The 19,461-nt window shown below is 37.5% G+C and overlaps 1 protein-coding gene across 1 annotated transcript; it reads left to right on the forward strand.

The window, feature by feature from the left end:
- Positions 1-5,402: 5,402 nt before the first annotated feature.
- On the forward strand, positions 5,403-6,419 carry LOC115828681 (trace amine-associated receptor 13c-like). Its single transcript, XM_030792748.1, has one exon. The coding sequence runs from the start codon at positions 5,403-5,405 to the stop codon at positions 6,417-6,419; it is 1,017 nt and encodes a 338-aa protein (XP_030648608.1).
- The last annotated feature ends 13,042 nt before the right edge of the window (positions 6,420-19,461 follow it).

Genomic DNA, 19,461 nt, shown 5'->3' on the forward strand with positions numbered 1-19,461 from the left:
GGTGTCACATCAAGATTATCAAGTGTTCTGAAGTACCATGGTAGTTAGCATAATGTTCCTGTGTTTTTCATTAAACATTCTGTGATGTAGAGGATTAAATATTCGTTTAAATTGTGCTTAGATAGGGTATTTAATGCTGAGCATGAATATTTGGCTGGTAATGTTCATATTTTTAGGGGATTCTCAGTGTCTACTTTCTGGTCTATTCCGGTCTGGTTCCAGCAACCTCTGGTCTTCTTCGTGACTGTTTAATCGATGGGTTGGTTGAACTAGACCTCTCCATAAATAGATCATTCAGATGAGAGTATTTATCAAAATAACACTAAAAAGGTTGATTGGGTTACAGAACAAATATGAACTTTATTTGTAAGTACTGTTTTGCATGCAGGCCTGATATTTTGCTTTAATGAGATAAGTAGGTTGATACCCACCCAAATGAAACTGATGACAAGATGACGCTTATCATGGCATGTGTTACATATCACTGTGCTGATTGTGCAGTGTACGCACAGATTAAATGAACAGGTATTACATTACCATAAATGGGTAATTTGGTGTGTCCCTGGTGCAATGTGTTCAGTCTGCTCATCGAGTTAGTACTCTAATCTCCATGTACCCAATGAAGCAAACAGAATATGGTGGGTCAGCACCTTATAAACTGGAGGCTGCCCAATTTGAGGTGTGTGGTAGCTGACCAGTGGGATACAATGGTCCCTCCCACCATCAGAAGCAACCGGAAGTGCCGTCTAACTATGTTCATCACCCCGAAACTCTGTAGAGCACAAGCCTGGGCAAAGTGTATGGAGACCTGAGATTACACAATTGTCAAAGTCCCCTTCTCAGCCTCATCACTGTGAGTGCAGTGTATGATGTTTGGCACTGATTTGGCTGTACATTTTTCTGGAAGCATGACCAATGGTTATTCCGATCTCTTTCAGGGCTGCAGTCCAGATTTTCTGTCAAGATTCACTCCTTTTGCCTCTGCCTTTCTGAGGGCTCTCACAAGTCAGTGTGCCTGTCTACCCATAGCTGGAGGTTTGGCTTGTGGGCACCAGGACACAGTCATATGCTGTGGAGCCATGCATGCTGCATGTGTTTAGGCCATACCACCTTTGAGTCCCTTACAGTTTAACCTGGGGCCTCACTGATCCCAGCTACCATCTGTTGCCACAGTGAGACACTGCTCAAGGCTTGATGTGGGGAGGCATTGTACTGGCAGAAGAGCACGCACTCTTCTCTTTTTCATGATGCTGCAAGCATCAATGCTATCCAGCAGTGAAGGTTTAGAGCAAGAGGTGCCAAGCATGCAGACACTTCGCCAACACACTAGTCACATCAGACAACCATTTGACAGCAGATCTTATATGGTAGTAGAGATCACAAATAACTATACAATATAGCCTTATAATGAGTCGCTTCAAGGAAATAAAGTAAAGCATATCTCACCGCAATATATCAGTCAATAGGTTCATAAAGATAGCATGATTATATTTACACCTCCAGATTATTTCATATGATTGCACATGATCAAAAATCACTGGATCTGTTAGAGAAGCCATAGTTAGAGAGGCCACTCAATATACTTTGGTCTAGCAAAGTATGGATATTATCTTTGCATGCTATTTAGGTATTCAATGTCAGAAATAAGTAATGAGATTTTTATCTGAAGTTTCACAAATGTTATTGATCACTGGTGTAATTATATTTAAATAGAGTATGATATTGATTACATTATTCAGTAGATGTTCTTTCTGCCATGAAACCAACAGCAGAACACCACAAAACTTGTCATTTAGTAATCTTATTGAAGCACAGCAACCACTGTTAATCTTCTCAACCCTTTCTGACTGGGTCTAAAAGAGGCTTTGCAACTAAACTAATGATAATGATCTGTTGCTTGTAAAGACATTGGTAAAGACATTAGTGTGTTTTGGAACATACCATTGATGACAGAAACAACCAATTTGCATTTTCATTCATTCAGAACTAATTTGTCAATACTCAATAAATTGTGCCTTGAATATGTTGTGCATTGTTAACCTGCATGTCTTTGCTGTTTTGATCAGGCCTAAATTAGATGACTAGATAATAAGAAAACAGAGTGGAGCATCACTGGACTGCAACAATTGCATCAGCCTCTCTCTTTCTGCGTTATTGTTTGAACATGTGTGGGTGTGGAGTTCACACCTTTAATGAGCCAAATACTACTGAGGTTTATTATTTTCCTGGAGCCTTACCTGCATAGGTGCTAACAGGACCCTCTGGCATATTTTCCTTACCTAAATACAAATAAAAACCTGTGTAATGAGCTATTAGAGCTTGGAGGAATGAATACTTTAGGGATTCAATTCTCTCTGATATCACCAAGAGTAGGACAAAGGGTCAGAGGGTAATCAACACGCAATAGGCGTACAAAGATTCATAGTTAGCATGTATGTTTGGAAATCTGGTGAACCAGGCCTGCAATTCAGTTTAAAACGATCGGAGGGAAACACTGATTAGCTTTACCTGATTTCAGAAAGTAACTTAACAATAGAATGTTTTCGCTACATAATAATAATAATAATAATAATAATAATAAAAGACATTATTGACCACTTTACAGGTGACTGAAAAAATGTTCAATATTCAAACAGTTGTTCAGAAACAGTTCTATCAGAAATCAGAGGCAGATAGATAAAAATGGAATAATCATTATTAAGATCTTTTTAGAGACAGCTGTGATTTATCCTGGCCTCTTGGTCACTCTCATCAGTAAAGATCTCTGACAGTAGGAAAAAAATTACAGGGGTGTCGATCAAATTCTGCTACATATAATTCCAGTTCTAAACTTTTGAGATCAGCACACCAACTACACTGAGCTTGTTAAATACTCTTATGTTAATATGCTTACAAATAAATAGCTTCATGGTTACCAGTACTCCAAGCAGTTTACAGTAATAGGGAGAATATGATTTCCTTTTTCTGGTTCATTTCACCATAAGGGTTATTTTACTTTTACTAGACCCACATGTCCTAGAGGCCTAAATGGAATGTCTGCATTTCTCTCTTCTGGATGTCCTGCTGATGGTGGATCATTCTCAACATGCCTGCAACACTGCCTATGATAAACATAACTGGCTGGGTTAGTTTAAGAGCCAATACACTTCGTTGTCCATATACTTATGTCTTTAAACTGTTCTTAAGTCATTTCAGTGTGCTTTATATGAGGAGGGGTGACAATATACTCAGTAAATCAAAAAAAAAAGGCCTAATGTGAGAAAAACAGTTGTGATGGTTTGTAGAGAAGACTGGATGCATGTATAGGATCTTCAGTTTTACTGAGATGAAACACAACTTGAAACTTACAGAACTGACCAACACAGCATTCACACCACATCTCAACTCACAACACATTGACAACTCAGTTCCACACCAGGTACAAAGGGCAAAACTAGGAGTTTTTATACAAGACCAGGCAAGACTAAAGTAACAGGAAGCAGGTGGAACTAGTGAGTAAACTAAAAAGATGAACTAACATAGAAACTGACCAGTAGAGGAAAAGAGAGAAAGAGAGAGAGAGAGAGAGAGAGAGAGAGAACCAGGCCGTGATAGCAATAGTAAAGCATTTTAAATAATGAGCATTGATGATCTGTATACTTCCATCTCAATCCATTGTCATTTCCGTTCCTTTCTTTGTGAAAGACGTGGAAGAGAAAGAGAAGAAACTGATGAGATATTAATAGTACTGGAAAAGAATGCTATAAATATTGAGCTTACATTTGACTTCACCTCAAAGTAAGACATAAATATTTGATATATTGTCACAAAAAAAGACATCTCAAATATGATGTAAACGTTTTGGAAAGAAACATGTTCACATACATGTTAATACTTTTAGACAGATGTGTGATATATCCATAGGTATATGGTTTATCTGAATTCCCAAAACTAACACATTGTGTACATTTGTACAGTGGCACAAAATTGTATTAAAGTGATTAAAATAGTTTACTGTCATGACAAGCTAATGCTATTTGGAGGCGAACTTGTACAAAGGCATAGCATGCTTTAAGAAATGCTGCCTCTAGTTGTCACGAATCACACACGGGCAGGACGCAAGTGCAGAGTAGAGGTTTTATTAACAAACTTAGAGGGCGTCAAACACAAGAAAGTGGCAAAGCAAAACAAAGTATAGAAATAAGCAAAGGAGTGATCAAACAAGGTAACGCTGACTAACGGAACAGGTAAATATAAGCGCTCAGTAAACACATGGGCAAGTGAAGACTTCGCAGTGTTCTAAGGAGACAGAGGGGTTTAAGTAAGGGCTAGTGACTGCGTGCATGAAAGTGAGGACCGGTGCAGGTGATGAGTGAATAGACCGGTGATTAGTAAACCGGCGACGCTGTTGGCTGAAAGGCTGAAGTCGGCGGGGGAGGAGATGAGCTCGTTACACTAGTTTTCTAGCTCTTCCTGTGACAAATGGACACCCAGTAAAATTAAATATATTAACAACTAAAAAGAATTGTATTAAAGTTTAATAAAAGATGTGGAACACCAAAGTTAATTTAATACATTGAGTCCGTAATTCTACATATTCTGATAACTAAAAAGAACATAAGCTGTCAACTGCTGTCTTTGTCTGTTGTGAGTCGACTAGACAGTGACAGTCACCAGGCCAAAAAGTTGAAGCTGAATGCAAATCATGCACACCCCAATCCTTGGGGGGGGGGGGGAAATCATATTATTATTGTTCTTTTAAATATCAAAAGATATTTAAAGACATTCAAATTTTCAGCTTTCCTTTCAAGTCAGTATGAAAATGTGAGATTTTTACATTTTCAAGAAACTTTTACCAACATTCAAAAACAGCAAAATAGTCTTTTCTTATTTTCTGATTGCTGATTCCAAACTGAAAATCCTTTTGACAAAATACGTACAGATCAGTGATTGGAAGTTTCCCTTTATAGCAGTAACTACTATCAGTGTTTTCCTCTCTCTTTTGTTAGAAGTAATGCATCTGTTAATAATGAACAGATACATAAAAGATACATATGTATACCAGTCATTAACAGATTTAGTAGGGAGTTGAAACTGTCTGTCTGTCAACAGATGGTAAAAATGTGTGCCAGACATTATAAAACATAGCTATAGAAAACATAGGGATAGAAAAAAATGTTCTCAAGAGAGTTTTGGATAGTACATTCCCATTTTGCCTGTGGATGCAAATTATGTGCACACTACTGCAAATCACCTTTATAAATGGCTGGAGTCCAACAGAGACAGAACCTTGATTTCACACAGAGGCTCTCAAATCAACTCAACAACACTTCCAGACAACGATAGCAATCATTTTTGGCATTGGCTGTTAGTAGATTTTTCAATTTGACAGTTTTTAAGTGCATATCTCTGCATTCTTTCAAATGGAAATCTCTGGATTTGCAGAATATAATGTAGTTGAATACTGTTTTCCATACTACAACTCTTCTTGTATTAAGGAGGTCAGGCCAAGATCACAGCGTTTCATCATGTATGTCTTCCTCTCAACCGTGTCAGTTTTCACAGTGGTTTTGAACCTGCTGCTGATTATCTCCATCTCTCATTTCAAGCAACTCCATACCCCAACCAACCTGCTTATTCTTTCTCTGGCTGTGGCAGATTTGATGGTTGGATTGATTGTGATACCAGTAGAGAGCATCAAGCTAATTGAATCATGTTGGTACTTTGGAGAATTATTGTGTTCACTTTTCCAGGCAACTGTTTTTACAGTGATTTTTGCATCTCTTTACAATCTGGTCTTGATAGCGATTGACCGTTACCTTGCTATTTGTGATCCTTTACAGTATTATGCCAAAATTACAACAACCAGAACCATACTACTCATATTCTTAATTTGGTCATATTCTGTGGCATATAATTTGCTCCTCCTCTACTGCAATGAGAATTTATATAATTCTCAGGAACATAATGCTTGCATTGGTGAGTGTGTTCTCATAATCAGTTTTACATGGGGGGTTGTTGACCTTGTAGTTTCATTCATTGGCCCATGTTCTGTTGTTATAGCTTTATATATTAACATATTCAAAGTGGCACGAAGCCAAGTTCAAGTAATCAACTCCATTACTGGAAACTTCAGGTCTGAGGGAGTTTCAGTCCCCAGGATTTCTGAAAGGAAAGCAACTATAACATTAGGGATAGTGCTATTAGTTTTTCTAGTCAGCTGGATAACACATTATATTTGTGCTCTTTCAGAGGAATATTTATCATATTCTTCTGTTTTAATGGCAGTTCTTGCTTGGGCCCTCTATATAAATTCTTTTCTTAACCCGCTTATCTATGCCTTTCGATATCCATGGTTCAGAGTATCAGTTAAGCACATATTAACTCTGAAAATACTGGAACCATCATCTTCTTCAAGTAATCTATTTTCACTGAAGTAAACTCTGCAAACCCCTTTTCTGGGCTAATGATGTTTAATATTATTGAATTTAAACAAAAAGCTATTTGCTACCAAACCAAATAACAATTATTTTTTAGGTCATTCTGGGGAAAAAACATCATTGCAACCTAGCTGTCTGAACTTTTTTGTGTCTTGCTTTTTTGGTAAAGGGGGTGATTTTCAAGTTAAGTATACTTTAGATTAAGATAGGATAATGAGGAGACCTCTCCAGATAGGTATGGAGCATGCAAACAATGTTTTCAGTAGGAAGATTGGGGTTTTCTAAAACTAATGGTCTTATAATATTGTGAGCATTATTCAGTCGAACTTGCAGAGAGTTACTATAGTGTCACGGGCCCTTAGCTTCTTTGTAAAATACTATCTGTTGAAGAAATTAATCATTTTTAATGTTGCTATATGCTCAAACAGTAGTGGTTTCAGCTAATGTTATTGTTTAAAAAGAAAATGCCACATTGGGTTATTATAATTCTAACTCATGATTTTTTTGTTGTTGTTGCTTTTTTTTGTTTTGTTTTGTTTTTTCAAACCTGTTAATTGCTGTGACAACAATGCTATGTAGTCCTCAGCTTGTCAGTTTACATGACCCAATGCCCAGTATGAGTGATAGTGTCTCACCGTCTTATGTTAACTAGAATCATGTAATAACTCAAAATGAATCAATTATTAAATGAACTTATGACACTGAATGTTATTTTGTTGCGGGACATGCTCTTTTAAATGCCTGTTGGAGCTCCTGATAATCAAAAAGTTTTGAAGATCTATTAAATATCATGCTTGAAAATTATAAACCCACAAACAAAATGTCTTCAAGAGCTTGGAAACACAGGGTTTCAGACATTTACTATAAAAATGAATTAATGACTAAGTTATTCAGTATACAACTTTAGCACTCACATAACACACTGTGGCTTGCTACATAAAGCAGGGCATGGAGGCACTTGGATTCAACTGACCATTTGACTGAATGCTAGAAAAAGCCAAAAAAAGAGACCTGTGTGTCTGTGAGTATGACATGACCCAATATGTCTTGTGAGACATATTGGTGTCTCAGAAACTGCCTGATGCTCTGAACTCTGGTTTCTGGTGTGTCATGCTAGTGGCAGAGTCAGGATCTGATATAAGGTGTCTGCACTCTTTCTGCCTGGCTTTTGGCAGTGGTGCTATGATGTAGGATTTTTTTTTTTCCAGGCACAGATTAATTCCCTCATACCAACTGAATAATGTTGGAAGGTCACAGTATAGCACTGTTACCGGTCAGGAGCATCCCCTCATAGATAGAATATACCCTCTGACATATGAATACCGCCATTTGGATAATGTGTCATTTCAAAAAAACAAAAACAAAAAAAATCATATTTATTGTCCCCAAATGGTTTTGGGAACATAACAGTGAGTTAACTTTACCCGAGTCTCTTGTTAGGACTCCAGATCCCGTCCAGTAAAGCGATTTTGGGGTGAGATGGAACAGGCTGTTTGCAGCATGAATATATCATCTGCTGGTCTGCAGCAAAAGCGTGATGCAGTCTTATCAGAGTGAACCACAATCCCTGGGGAGTATCACTGACACAGAATTCGTATCTTGAATAACGCAGACTGCTCTGGAGGCAAAGTAGGGTCCAACACAGTGATAGACAGGTGTACCTAATTAACAGGCCACTAAAATGTATTCCAAATGCTCTTAACTGGGTATGGTTCTCTCACTCTTATTATTGCTGGCAGTAGTAGTTGAGCTTTAAAAATACATGTTTCTATTGTCAAAAACTTAAAAACCTGAACTTTAAGTCACCTGAACCTCAAGTCATGCATTTAGTATATATGAATATGTATTTTCATGCACAAGTGTATGTGTTGATGTGTCTTTTTTTTCTCCTGTCTCCTCCTCATTATGTAGCAGTGCCTGTAATAACCATCTGAATGATTTTACTTTCTGGAGCTTTATTCATTTTCCTTGCTGTATGTTTTGGCTTTGCTAGAAAATGCATTTGTGAAATTGTAATTGAATATCTTAAAGAGATTTTAAATAAATAAATTCAACAATTGTGAATTCACCACAGAAAGTTGGAGTTTTGTTTGTTTTCTTGACGTTAACAATAGCTATGATCATTTCCTCTAAATTTCAAAGCAATGCAATGCAGTCAACACAAAAATGAAAAATGTTTCATCCACAAACTCATGAACTCCAGAATGTATCATTAACACTAATATACTGATGTGAGTTGCTTTAACTGTTGCTTACCCTTGAAATTTTCATAGTAAGGTGACACCACTATATAATATCCTCACCTTACCCAACACACTGTGAGGAACATATTTTCCAAACTCTTCCTATCATCATCATTATCATTAAAAAAAAAAAAAAAGAAAGAAGTGAAAAAGAAAGACGTTTTGAAATCTATAGAAGAATTTTTCATTTTGCTGAAATGAATTCCTTGGGGACATGACACTGACTACAATACACAAGGACAGGGTTTGGTATTACACACCAGATAAAGCACTGCTCCAAGGGGAAAATGAACATGGCCAAGGATTGCACCTTCCTCCATTTTTTTTTTTTTAATGATGGCAGATGATGATGAATCCTCTGGAGATCCTTTCAGCATTATTAGTGTAATGAAGACACACAGTTTTGCATTCAAGATTAACTCCCTTTGTTTCTTTCTTTCTTTCTTTCTTTCTTTCTTTTTGCACCTTATTGTCTCTTTACTAGATTTTCTTGTGCTAATAAAAATAATACACAATATACTTTTAATAAAATTGTCTTTTTAAGACTTTTAGTACATAGCCTATCATTTTATTTTCAGTAGCCCGTTAGAGGTGGGTATAGCAGATTAAAAAAAAATAGTATTGAGGTAATACTTCTCCAGTCTGTACCATTTATAGTAAGGTGACACCACTACATAATGTCCTCACCTTACCCAACACACTGTGAAGAACACATTTCCAAACTCTTCCTATCATCATCATTTTCATTAAAAAAGGAAAGAAAGACAGGAAGGAAGGAAGGAAGGAAGGAAGGAAGGAAGAAAGAAAGAAAGAAAGAAAGAAAGAAAGAAAAAGAAAAAAAGTACTGTGCCTCTGTAGTACTGTTAAATAGTCTTGTTCTTAAGCTGAATTATCCCACCAACAACCTAAACTGCCTCAAATATGAATTTTGTTTTGTACAATCTAAGATTGTTCTGTCACATTTTCATTAAACCATTGTTAAATAGTGTAAACACAAATGACCTGCATTTTTCCTCAGATACATTCAAACTAATTGAGCCAGAATTTACTTTTCCTTCTGGTATGGATGATTATCAGCCATTAGTACCAGGGAGCCTCTGTCTATGAGCAGTTTACCTGATGGCCTTTGGAAGACCAGGATTTCAGTATTTAGAGGAGTCCTTGTTTTATTGTTCCATTGATGGCCTTGGTTTTAATACGGTAAATATTCGAACTTACAGCATACTGTATGTAAATAATTTATTGGCTGAGTGTTTTACTACTCTGTGATTGACTGAAGAGTTCAGGTCATTGCTTTTCTTTAATTATGTATGCAATCTTCATTTTGGCTTAGAAGTGATACAGGTGTCAAATTAATCATTCAAACTCAAAACACAGATGTAGTAGAATAAAAAGAAAGCTTTTTTGTGCGGAGATGACACTGCACTAGTTTTACTGGTTTCTTTTACTATAATCAATAGGCATGCCCGTAATACACTTTACTGGTGCATATACATAATTTATGTGTAATGCAAAACAAACAATCTCAGAGGATTGTGATCCAGCTTCCTAGCTTGAGCAGGTTGTCAAAGGGGAAAATTTTTTTTGTTAAATCTCAGTTAGAACCTGAGTAGTTATAGACCATCCTTTTATTTTAGCAATAAACAATGGCAATCTCTAACAGTCATTTACTGTAACGTGTTCTGCAGTTTTTCATTCATTCAAACCAGTGAAATATGCTCAGTAGGGTGCTTTATAAAAGATGAATTGCATTATCAAAACTACTGATCAAAAAGATAAAAAAGAGTCTATTTAATGACTGAAGGCACACTGAGTAAGGAGCTTTTCCAAAAGCTTGGGAGGAATGCGACATGCCATGACTATCTGCATCATCACAGCAATCTTTCTCTTTCTTCATTTCCCTCTCTCTTTCCAGCCCCCCACCTACCTATCTCCTCCTCTGCCTTTCTATTTGATGATGAGTTGAGCATGGCCAGGAAAGAGAGCACATCCGCAGATGCGCCTGGTACATGCATACGGGAAAGAAACCTTCCTTTCCTCTCTTCACATCTCTCTCTCTCTCTCTCTCTCTCTCTCTCTCTCTCTCTCTATCTATCTATCTATCTATCTATCTATCTATCTCTTTTCCTGAGCCAGAGGGATGTGAGGACATCAAAAACAGAGGTAAGCTAAATGACTGATTTCGTTTCCCTTATTAATATGTATGCAAAAGGTGGATCAGATCAAAGATCGTGAATAAAATAATGCACAACTGGCTTTGATTGGTTTAGAGGTGAAGAAGCAAAGGTGTCAACCCTTTAATGTGATGGTGGGGAGTAGGTCATCGAGGTGACATGTACTCTTCTGTGTTTGAAAGGAAGGAGGGGCATTCATTCAGTACAATTGCTGTTATCAAATATGATGACTTTTAGAAAGTGTCTAATCAGCATGATAGCAAAGTACTGAATTCAGTCAAGGCTTTCCAGGACTGATAACCAACAGACAAGTGAGAACAGATTTGTGAAACCAACATAAAAGGCATATTTCGTCATGCAATAAAATAATTTCATTACGTTGTTGTAACTCTATGTATTAATGTACACACAAGACTTGTGCATGAACTTGGGACAGATGAAACATTGTGTGTGTGTGTGCGTGTGTGTGTGTGTGGGGGGGGGGGGGGGGGGGGGGGGGGGGGGTGTCAGTGTATGTCAATTAGCTACAACAAATTAATAAAACTGGAGTTCGGGACATCATCACATAATACATCAGAAAGCAAACAGAGAGAGAAAAGAGAGAGAGAGAGGGAGAAAGAGCCCAGTGGGTGGCAGGCAGAGAGAGTGAAAGAGCCAACTCTTTTTTGATGATAAAAGCCCCTCTCTTTTACTCTGTTATTTTAAGCCATCTCTTGTTTATATTAATTGCTGTGCTTTTCTGTCTCACTTCGCTTTGCGGACAGTGCATTACATTGTAAAAAGCTTTCGATTGGCCCCACAGCTCGACTGCCATGCTATCGGGACTAAATTAATGGCCTTAGACAGATAATGTAAAGGCACTTGGGCGCCTGAGGCAGGTACTTAGGCTCTGGACGTTCCACGCTGCTTTCGATGTAATTACACAAAAAGCAGGGCGCCAATTAAAAGATGACCAGGTATCTAATGGATACGCTTACATTTCTTTCCATCACGTGAGACAACCAGTGCAGTAATTTACTGCATTCGGAGTGCTATCGGAACCCTATAAAAGCATTTGGATTCACTTTTCCGGGAGGGTCAGCGAACATTCTACAGCATAATTTCATAGTTCCTAGCAGCTGATTACGTGTCCGATGAAAACAAGTGACCATATCTAATTTCCGCCCCAACATACAGGCCTCATTTTCCACAAAATGACTAACTCACATTCATGACTTCACCAAGTCTTTCCTCAAACATAGGAAATATACAAACTGTACACTTACCATAAATTTGGATGTTGATCATAAATGAGTCATTTCAGGAATGTGAAGTCATGCCAAATGCACTAAGCCTAAAATGGCCTCTAATCTATAACAGATCCGGAATCTAAAAAGTCTTGTTTTCTCTGACAATAGATAATTAGCAGCATGTTGCATTTCCATTTACTGATTCATGTGTCTCTCATCCATTACAACCAAAATGTTCTGGAAAAATCTCTGTGCACCTTTGGGGTTCTTTACACTCATCTGTCCTGATAGTTTGCAGACATTCAAGGCAGAAATACCTGTAGTTCAGCAAAATACCCTTCTAATAATGAGTTGTCAATCACTGACGTATGTTATTTAACACCAACAGTGGCACCAGGCTTCATACTCATGTATCGCTGGACTGGAAGCATCTTTGAATTAAAACCAATGTGATCAGAAAAGATTTACTGTCTCAGTTATCAGAGTTGGCTAATTGTTGGTACAAAATCTAGGGGCCACCCTGTAACATGTACCTTCACGTGAATTTTTATCAAACACATTAGCTGTTGATTAATTCTAATAAATTGCAAGCTACCAGAGTTATTATTTGCTGCCATGAAATAATTAATTGCAGGGAATGGGTAAATGAGGACATGTTTTTGTGTCTAGTTGTAGGCTGGGAAGAGGGACAGTTGTTGGCAGCCCCCATTCACTTGTTAGGCAGTTGTTGATGGAAGTACAATGAAAGACCTCTGAAATTAATGGAAATTATAATTACACATAATTAGAAAATGAAGTTGTAGGAATGCCTTGTTTCCTTGTTATATTTACAGGTTGCCACACATCTCAAGATTATGACAATTAATCCACTCTAACACCTGTCTGTGCTTTGAAATGTTGAAAAAGAGCATTGTTCGCGATGCTTTATGAGAGGAGTTTAAAGTCATCTAATGATGAACTAATTTGGTTTAAAATCTAGTGTGATTTGGTAGTATCTTCAATTATGAAAAAAGTGAAGAAATGCCCAGGGGGTTGAGATTCAGGGTAAGGGGACATGTGATGGTGTTGATGAAGAAACTACCAAACTATTGCCTTTGTATGAGAATGCACTATACCATGAAACTCTGGGGGGGTTTTTGTTTTTGTTTTTTTACTCTGGAATTAACTCAGTGGTTTTACCAGTCATTAAACCCCATGAAATGAACCATTTCATTGACCAGCTACTGAAAAGATTCACTGCATTTTTGTTTCAGTCAGAGGAAGTGACTGGTTGTGGACAACAGGACAAGACTCTTCCCTTTTACATACGCAATGATTCCTGTTCTCCTCACCTTCCTCATGCTCTTCATGGCTAAGTCCTCAAACAGCCAGGGTAAGACTCATGGGTGCTTTACTCCAAAGATAACGTGTAACTGTTCACTTCTCTTACACAACTAGCAGCTCACTAACAGGCCTGAGCAGAGACTGCTATACACAGTTGTACAAATTCAGTTATTCCGTGCAGTTTATGGTAATCAAGTTTTTATGTGCAATGGGACTGTAGAAAATATTCATACCTGTCCAGATGTCATTACGTAGAGTTCTTTCGAATTTACCTGCTTGGATTTGCATTGTGTATTGATAGTGTTTTCATGCTTATTAGTCTGTTCATTCAAAAGTAATCTCTCAGTTCTGCTGGTCTGGCCTGGGGACAAAATGTCTAAGTGTACATTTTATTTAGCCTTGCTGACAAACTGTCTCCCTAAATTATCAGCCAGGAAACATTCCAGCACATATACACAATATGTTTTGTCCCTGTTTACACACACATTTTCATGTGTGTACACACACATGTGTGAGCGCACACACACACACACACACACACACACACACACACACACACACACACACACAATGCTAATAGCCGTTCCCAGATTTGCCGAGAGCAAGGGGAGGAAGCTCCAAGGTTAATGTGCCCTCTGTTCATGGAGTGTTTAGTCTGGACAGGGTCCTGATTAATAGCTTGAAGCTGTTGGGATGCCAGGGCAATGACGCCACTAAGAAAAGAGAGAGCGAGAGGAGCAGCGCACAGATGGAGCTCCTCAGGAGGCCTCTCACAAAGAGATTCATACAGGGTGAGGGAGAAGAGAGGAGAAAGTGTGAAGAAAGGAAGGTGGTCCACTTAAGAGGTTGTTTAAGAAGGTGTGACTGTTATAATTGAATTGTATAATTCAGATGCGTCTTTTACTTATCACTTACTTTAAGGAAATTCCATATTCTGTTATCACTGATTCAAGTTTCATACTGATTGGAGAGGACTTTACAATCCCTTTGTGTCTTCTAAGATGAAATAACAAAAAGCAAAAAGCAAAATGCATCGGGGGGGTGCAAAATGTCTGCTGGGTTTGAATTTAATTAACATATTAAAAGCCTGCGAACTTTGTGTCAGCAGAGCTCAACTACAAACACGGTGTTTTCTTAACAAACCTGGAACCCAGTTTGCTTTGAATTTGCACTGTCAAAACATGACCACAAGAGGGAGCAACACACACACAATTAACAACACTGATGCATGTTCAGCCATGATCAAAATACAGCTTGGCAACATTTGTATTAGCTTATGAATACGTTCAGAATAGCAACTCCATATTGAGCCACTTGATGGAGCTACTGTCCACAACAGGTAGAGAGAACTGACACGTGGCTCATATTGATTTCAAGGACTCATTCACAGCACTCAGCATTTGATTGGCTCTCTGAAGTCCTCTCCCTTTTGGTCTTTGTGAACAAGACTTATCATCATATTCCCTCTCTTGGTGAACAGGCTTACATGTGAGACCCCACAGCAAGTGAAAGGGTTTGTCTGCGTGTCCTGGTGTATAGAGGGGGCAAGATAACGTGATTCGGCTCTAGCGGCAATCAAAATTTATATCTGTGTCAGACAGGAAGAGATAGAGCTGTAATTAAATGGGCCGGGATCACCAATACACAGGCAATTCACAGCTCGGAAGAGGTGGGGTGTGTGAGCCGGCCTACCTGTCTAAATGAATCACTGCTGCTGATCTAGAATGAGGAAAAAACATCTACAGTATCTCAACTTAACGCTACTGAGCACACTGAGTTCACAGAGGAATCTCTACATCCACACTCATTAACACAGATGTTCATATGCACACAAGTTACTGACAAGACAAAGTTATCTAAGGTAGTAAAAAAAAAAAGACAGTGTAAATATTCCCAGCTTATTAAAAAAAAAAAAAAAAAAAATATATATATATATATATATATATATATATATATATATAGTTATATATATATATATATATATATATATATATATATATATATAGTTATATATATATATATATATATAGTTATATATATATATATATATATATATAGTTATATTTCAATATTCATGTATGCCACATCATTTTGTTTACTTTTTTTGCTGCACACTTTCCACTATGTCATGAGAAAGTGAGGAAAATGTAAGGCACATGTTTTCATGTGTTGGCTGCATTTACGCAGCCAGTCTTAGACAGCGTCCTGAGACTTGGTTCTTAGCTGTGGCTGAGTTTAAAGAACCATAATAAATTTGGTGAAGACTGGCTTAAAACAACCATTCAAAATTAGTTTTACACTGCATGGGAAATACTATTAAACTGAATGTCTGTGCGAAGAAAGCATGAAATATACAATTTGCCGTCTGTTTTTTTTTTTCCCTTTAAATCTATAATTAGTGTGCTTCATAACTGCTATTAACTTGTTCTGTTCATCACACAGTGCAAAAGAAATTGTAGAAATCGTGGAAGGAACATTTAATCAAGTCTTCAATGCAAAACTGTCAGTGAAGGACTGCACATTTGAATGGAAAAGCAAAGAAAAACAGAACATAAAGAATAAAAATAAATAAATGAAGAAAACAAAGATTAAATAATAGCAATAAAGTTAGAATTTCAATTAGCAAACTGTCAGGATACAGATAGTCTCTCTCCTGGTGGCACTCGATGATGAGCAGTTGATCGACAGGCATACTCACCACTCTCTCATAAGAGGAGCTGATCTTGGTTGTAATCAGGAAGGTCTTAGTTGTATGATTATATTTCCTTTTTGCACTGCTGAGATAGATAGTAATTAAAACTTCAGTGTTTTTTTGTTTGTTTTTTTTTTCAATGAATAGAATTGTTGTTTCTAGCTGACCGCATAGGCCTATTTTCAACATGCTGAAATAATGGTTTGCTTTTATGCTAGCTGAGCCTATTCTACAAGAAAGAAAAAAAAGATAATGAAGGTTTTCCATGCACAGTAAGAAATAAACATTATGATAAGCATAGCCTCTCCAGAAGGCTGTAAAAATACAATACCACAAGCTTTTTTCTTATTCTCATAAATGGCACCCAAGTTCATTCTACAACATCACCATTATACAAACGCACACACACACACACACACACACACACACACACACACACACACACACCATCTATTATTTACTGAAGGTCGGCGGTATTGTTTTATTAGCCTAGAGAATTCTTGTGGAGAGGCAATATAGGAGAGGCAGTGTTATAGAGCTCTAACATTCACTCACATGGTTGTATACTGTAGTATTGCTTGCTGTTATTGCCTGTTAGTTCAGTGTCCATCAGTGTCCATCTTTTGGGTTTCTGCAAAATCAGTTACACACTTATCTCCGTACTTCAGGGTGAAAATATCATGATGCAAGGCTGAGATGTTATTGTTGTTGATGATGATGATGATGATGATGATGGTGTTGCTGGTGTTGTTGTTGTTTTCAGTGGGTCATTAGAGTGAGATTGTAGCAATATGCCCCACATATGCAGAGCTAATATGGATTAAAAAAAAAAAAAAGAGAAACTGACTGGCATTGCTCATTTTTCAATCCAGCTAAAGTTTAGCTTTTTGAGGTTGAACTTCGTGCAGACAGCACTGCGACCACAGGGTGGCAGCTTGAAAATGTGTTTAAGATGTGCTTTCTCGCAATAATATAGACATTTCTGTAATGAGCAGGGATTGTGGAGAACTGTACTGCATTCTGAAGGACAATGCACAATTTTTATGTTTTGTCAGTTTCGTGTATGTGTCTCTGTGTGTCTGTGTCTGTATGTGTGTGCGTGTGTGTATGTGTGTGTGTGTGTGTGAGAGAGAGAGAGAAAGAGAAAGAGAGAGAGAGAGAGAGAGAGAGAGAGAGAGAGAAGAGGAATATTTGTTATGTAAATTGAAACCCTAAACGTAATGCCATCAGTCATTGTAGACTCAAAACATTTTTGGCAATTACTACTGCATTTTGCTCTCAGAAACAATGCAGTTTTTTCCTCTTAGAAGAGAGAATGATTGGCTCGGGCAATACTATCTGAACCTGGTTGAACTGGTTCCCAGAAACCCCTTTCATCCTTGTGGCCAGTTTGTTTGCACATGTAGACCAAAAGCACATTTGGATGCTTATTTAGCCTTTGTCTTGGCCCTGTGACACTGGATATCTGTACTCCTGGGAGTGGTATGCAGTCATAAGAAATGAATGATCATTTCTCTCATATCTCTGATTAATCATGATATGTCAGTTATTGTAAGCAAGAGAATACAATACAGTCAATGCAGACACGTAATCAGATCTAAATAAGACCCCAGAGGGCACTGCAGAACACAAGGTCCCCTTCCATAAATTTCAATGACACCAGTAAAACTTTACTATCTGTACACAAACACACACAGACATGGATCTGCACACAGTAATCTGGATTGCATGAGTAACAATGTCTACATTAGTTGAGTGATGTTACAAATCAGAACATTTTGTCAGTATTTAATTTGTACAAATTTTTATTTACTCCAGTGGTTTTTCCTTCCCGTATTGCTTGCCGGTTGTTGTAAATAAAAATGAACAATCAACAACAACAACAACAACAAAAAAGTCATAATCCACCCCCAGCAAACTGGGAGAATAGAGTTCCATGCCTGGAAAACCAGAGCTCTTCTTAAAGGATTTTCTGAGCAGAAATGAGGGGTATGCAAAGATGAGTTTGTGTGTAAACTCATTCCTCTCAAAATAAAGTGTAGATTTCACTGTGGCATTAAGGATCAAAAGGAAGTAACAATGGAGGTGTCATTCAAATACTTTCAACATGACATTTTCAAAATATCCAATTTCATACATTTAAATCTACATGGGCATGAAGGTTATCATCCAAAACTTCTTCCTCTCATAAAATTTTGTGTCATCAAATACTGCTCAACTAATATTTTGACAAAAGAAAAAAACAACTGGAGATTTACCCTTTGTACATCTTTTATACATCACCTATTAATTCAGTGTAGCCCATTATATTTCCTTGGTATTGCAATCTCTATTTCTCCTGATGACTCGATTTCTCCTTTTTTCTATTTTTAAACTTGAAAACGGACCACTTTAATTGTCGCAATTAATATACTGATTCCAATGCCTAATTGTGATCAATACTGCTTTGAGTGCACCAAAAGTCTTTAATGTGACCATTGATCTAAGCCAAAGTCTAATATCAGTCACCGCCAATCAATGACACAAGCAGTCCTGCTGTTCCTCGTGTGGTTTGGTTGAAATGGTTTTGCCTGGAGCAGCGCTCATTTTTCAACTCACCTGGTTTACGTCCCTCTGTGTCACAAACTAAACAGTGAATATCCTTTGCAACATGTGCTGAAACATTGCCTGGTTGTAATTTGTAGTGATCACACAGGTCCAGAACCAGGAATGTGTACATAGGGGTTATGGCATACTTGTTTTTATCTAACAAACACTAATGACGTATTTATGTTGCCTAGTCACACAATCATTTTGGCGGGCTCTTACCAAAACAAACATTCATCAAGCAATTAGCCAAATAAAAAGATTATCTCTCTTGCTCTTTTTAAGGCTTGTTGTTGAATCCATCTCTCTTTGATGGGAAATTTGTCAGACTGCTGCATTTTCTTTGGTGTGAAAAGGACATTTTTTCACTCTGTTGAATACTATTTTCTGTGCAAAACAACCAAGAAAAAAACTCCGCTACTAGTCTTCTACTTTCTTTGCCACACTGGTAGCAATTCTCTTTTATCTACGATTCAGAATAGATATATTGCAGTTTACTCTAGAATCAAGAATGTTACTTATGCTTTCATCATTCTCTTAGCTGCTATAGCATCATACACTTTGCAGCTAAGCCAGCCTTTTATGAACCATAGAGTAGCTGTGTTATGGAACATGAAGTGTCTGAGTTACCTGAGTTAATCACCTTAAATGGTGAACGCTTGGCTTCATCTTAAGTTTGTGACTCTAGGTATTTGTTTTGGTAATCTACTTAAGTAACAGATTACATGTTTTCTTTACAGGAAACTTTAGTCGGTGAATGAACAACAAAAAGAGACAGTGACTGTTTTAGAGTAG

This window comes from Chanos chanos, chromosome 15 (assembly GCF_902362185.1).
Source record: "Chanos chanos chromosome 15, fChaCha1.1, whole genome shotgun sequence".
NCBI lineage: Eukaryota > Metazoa > Chordata > Actinopteri > Gonorynchiformes > Chanidae > Chanos > Chanos chanos.

Bases quoted from the DNA above. Each gene is read 5' to 3' on its own strand.
- LOC115828681 (XM_030792748.1), top strand. From the start codon at position 5,403: ATGGAAATCTCTGGATTTGCAGAATATAATGTAGTTGAATACTGTTTT.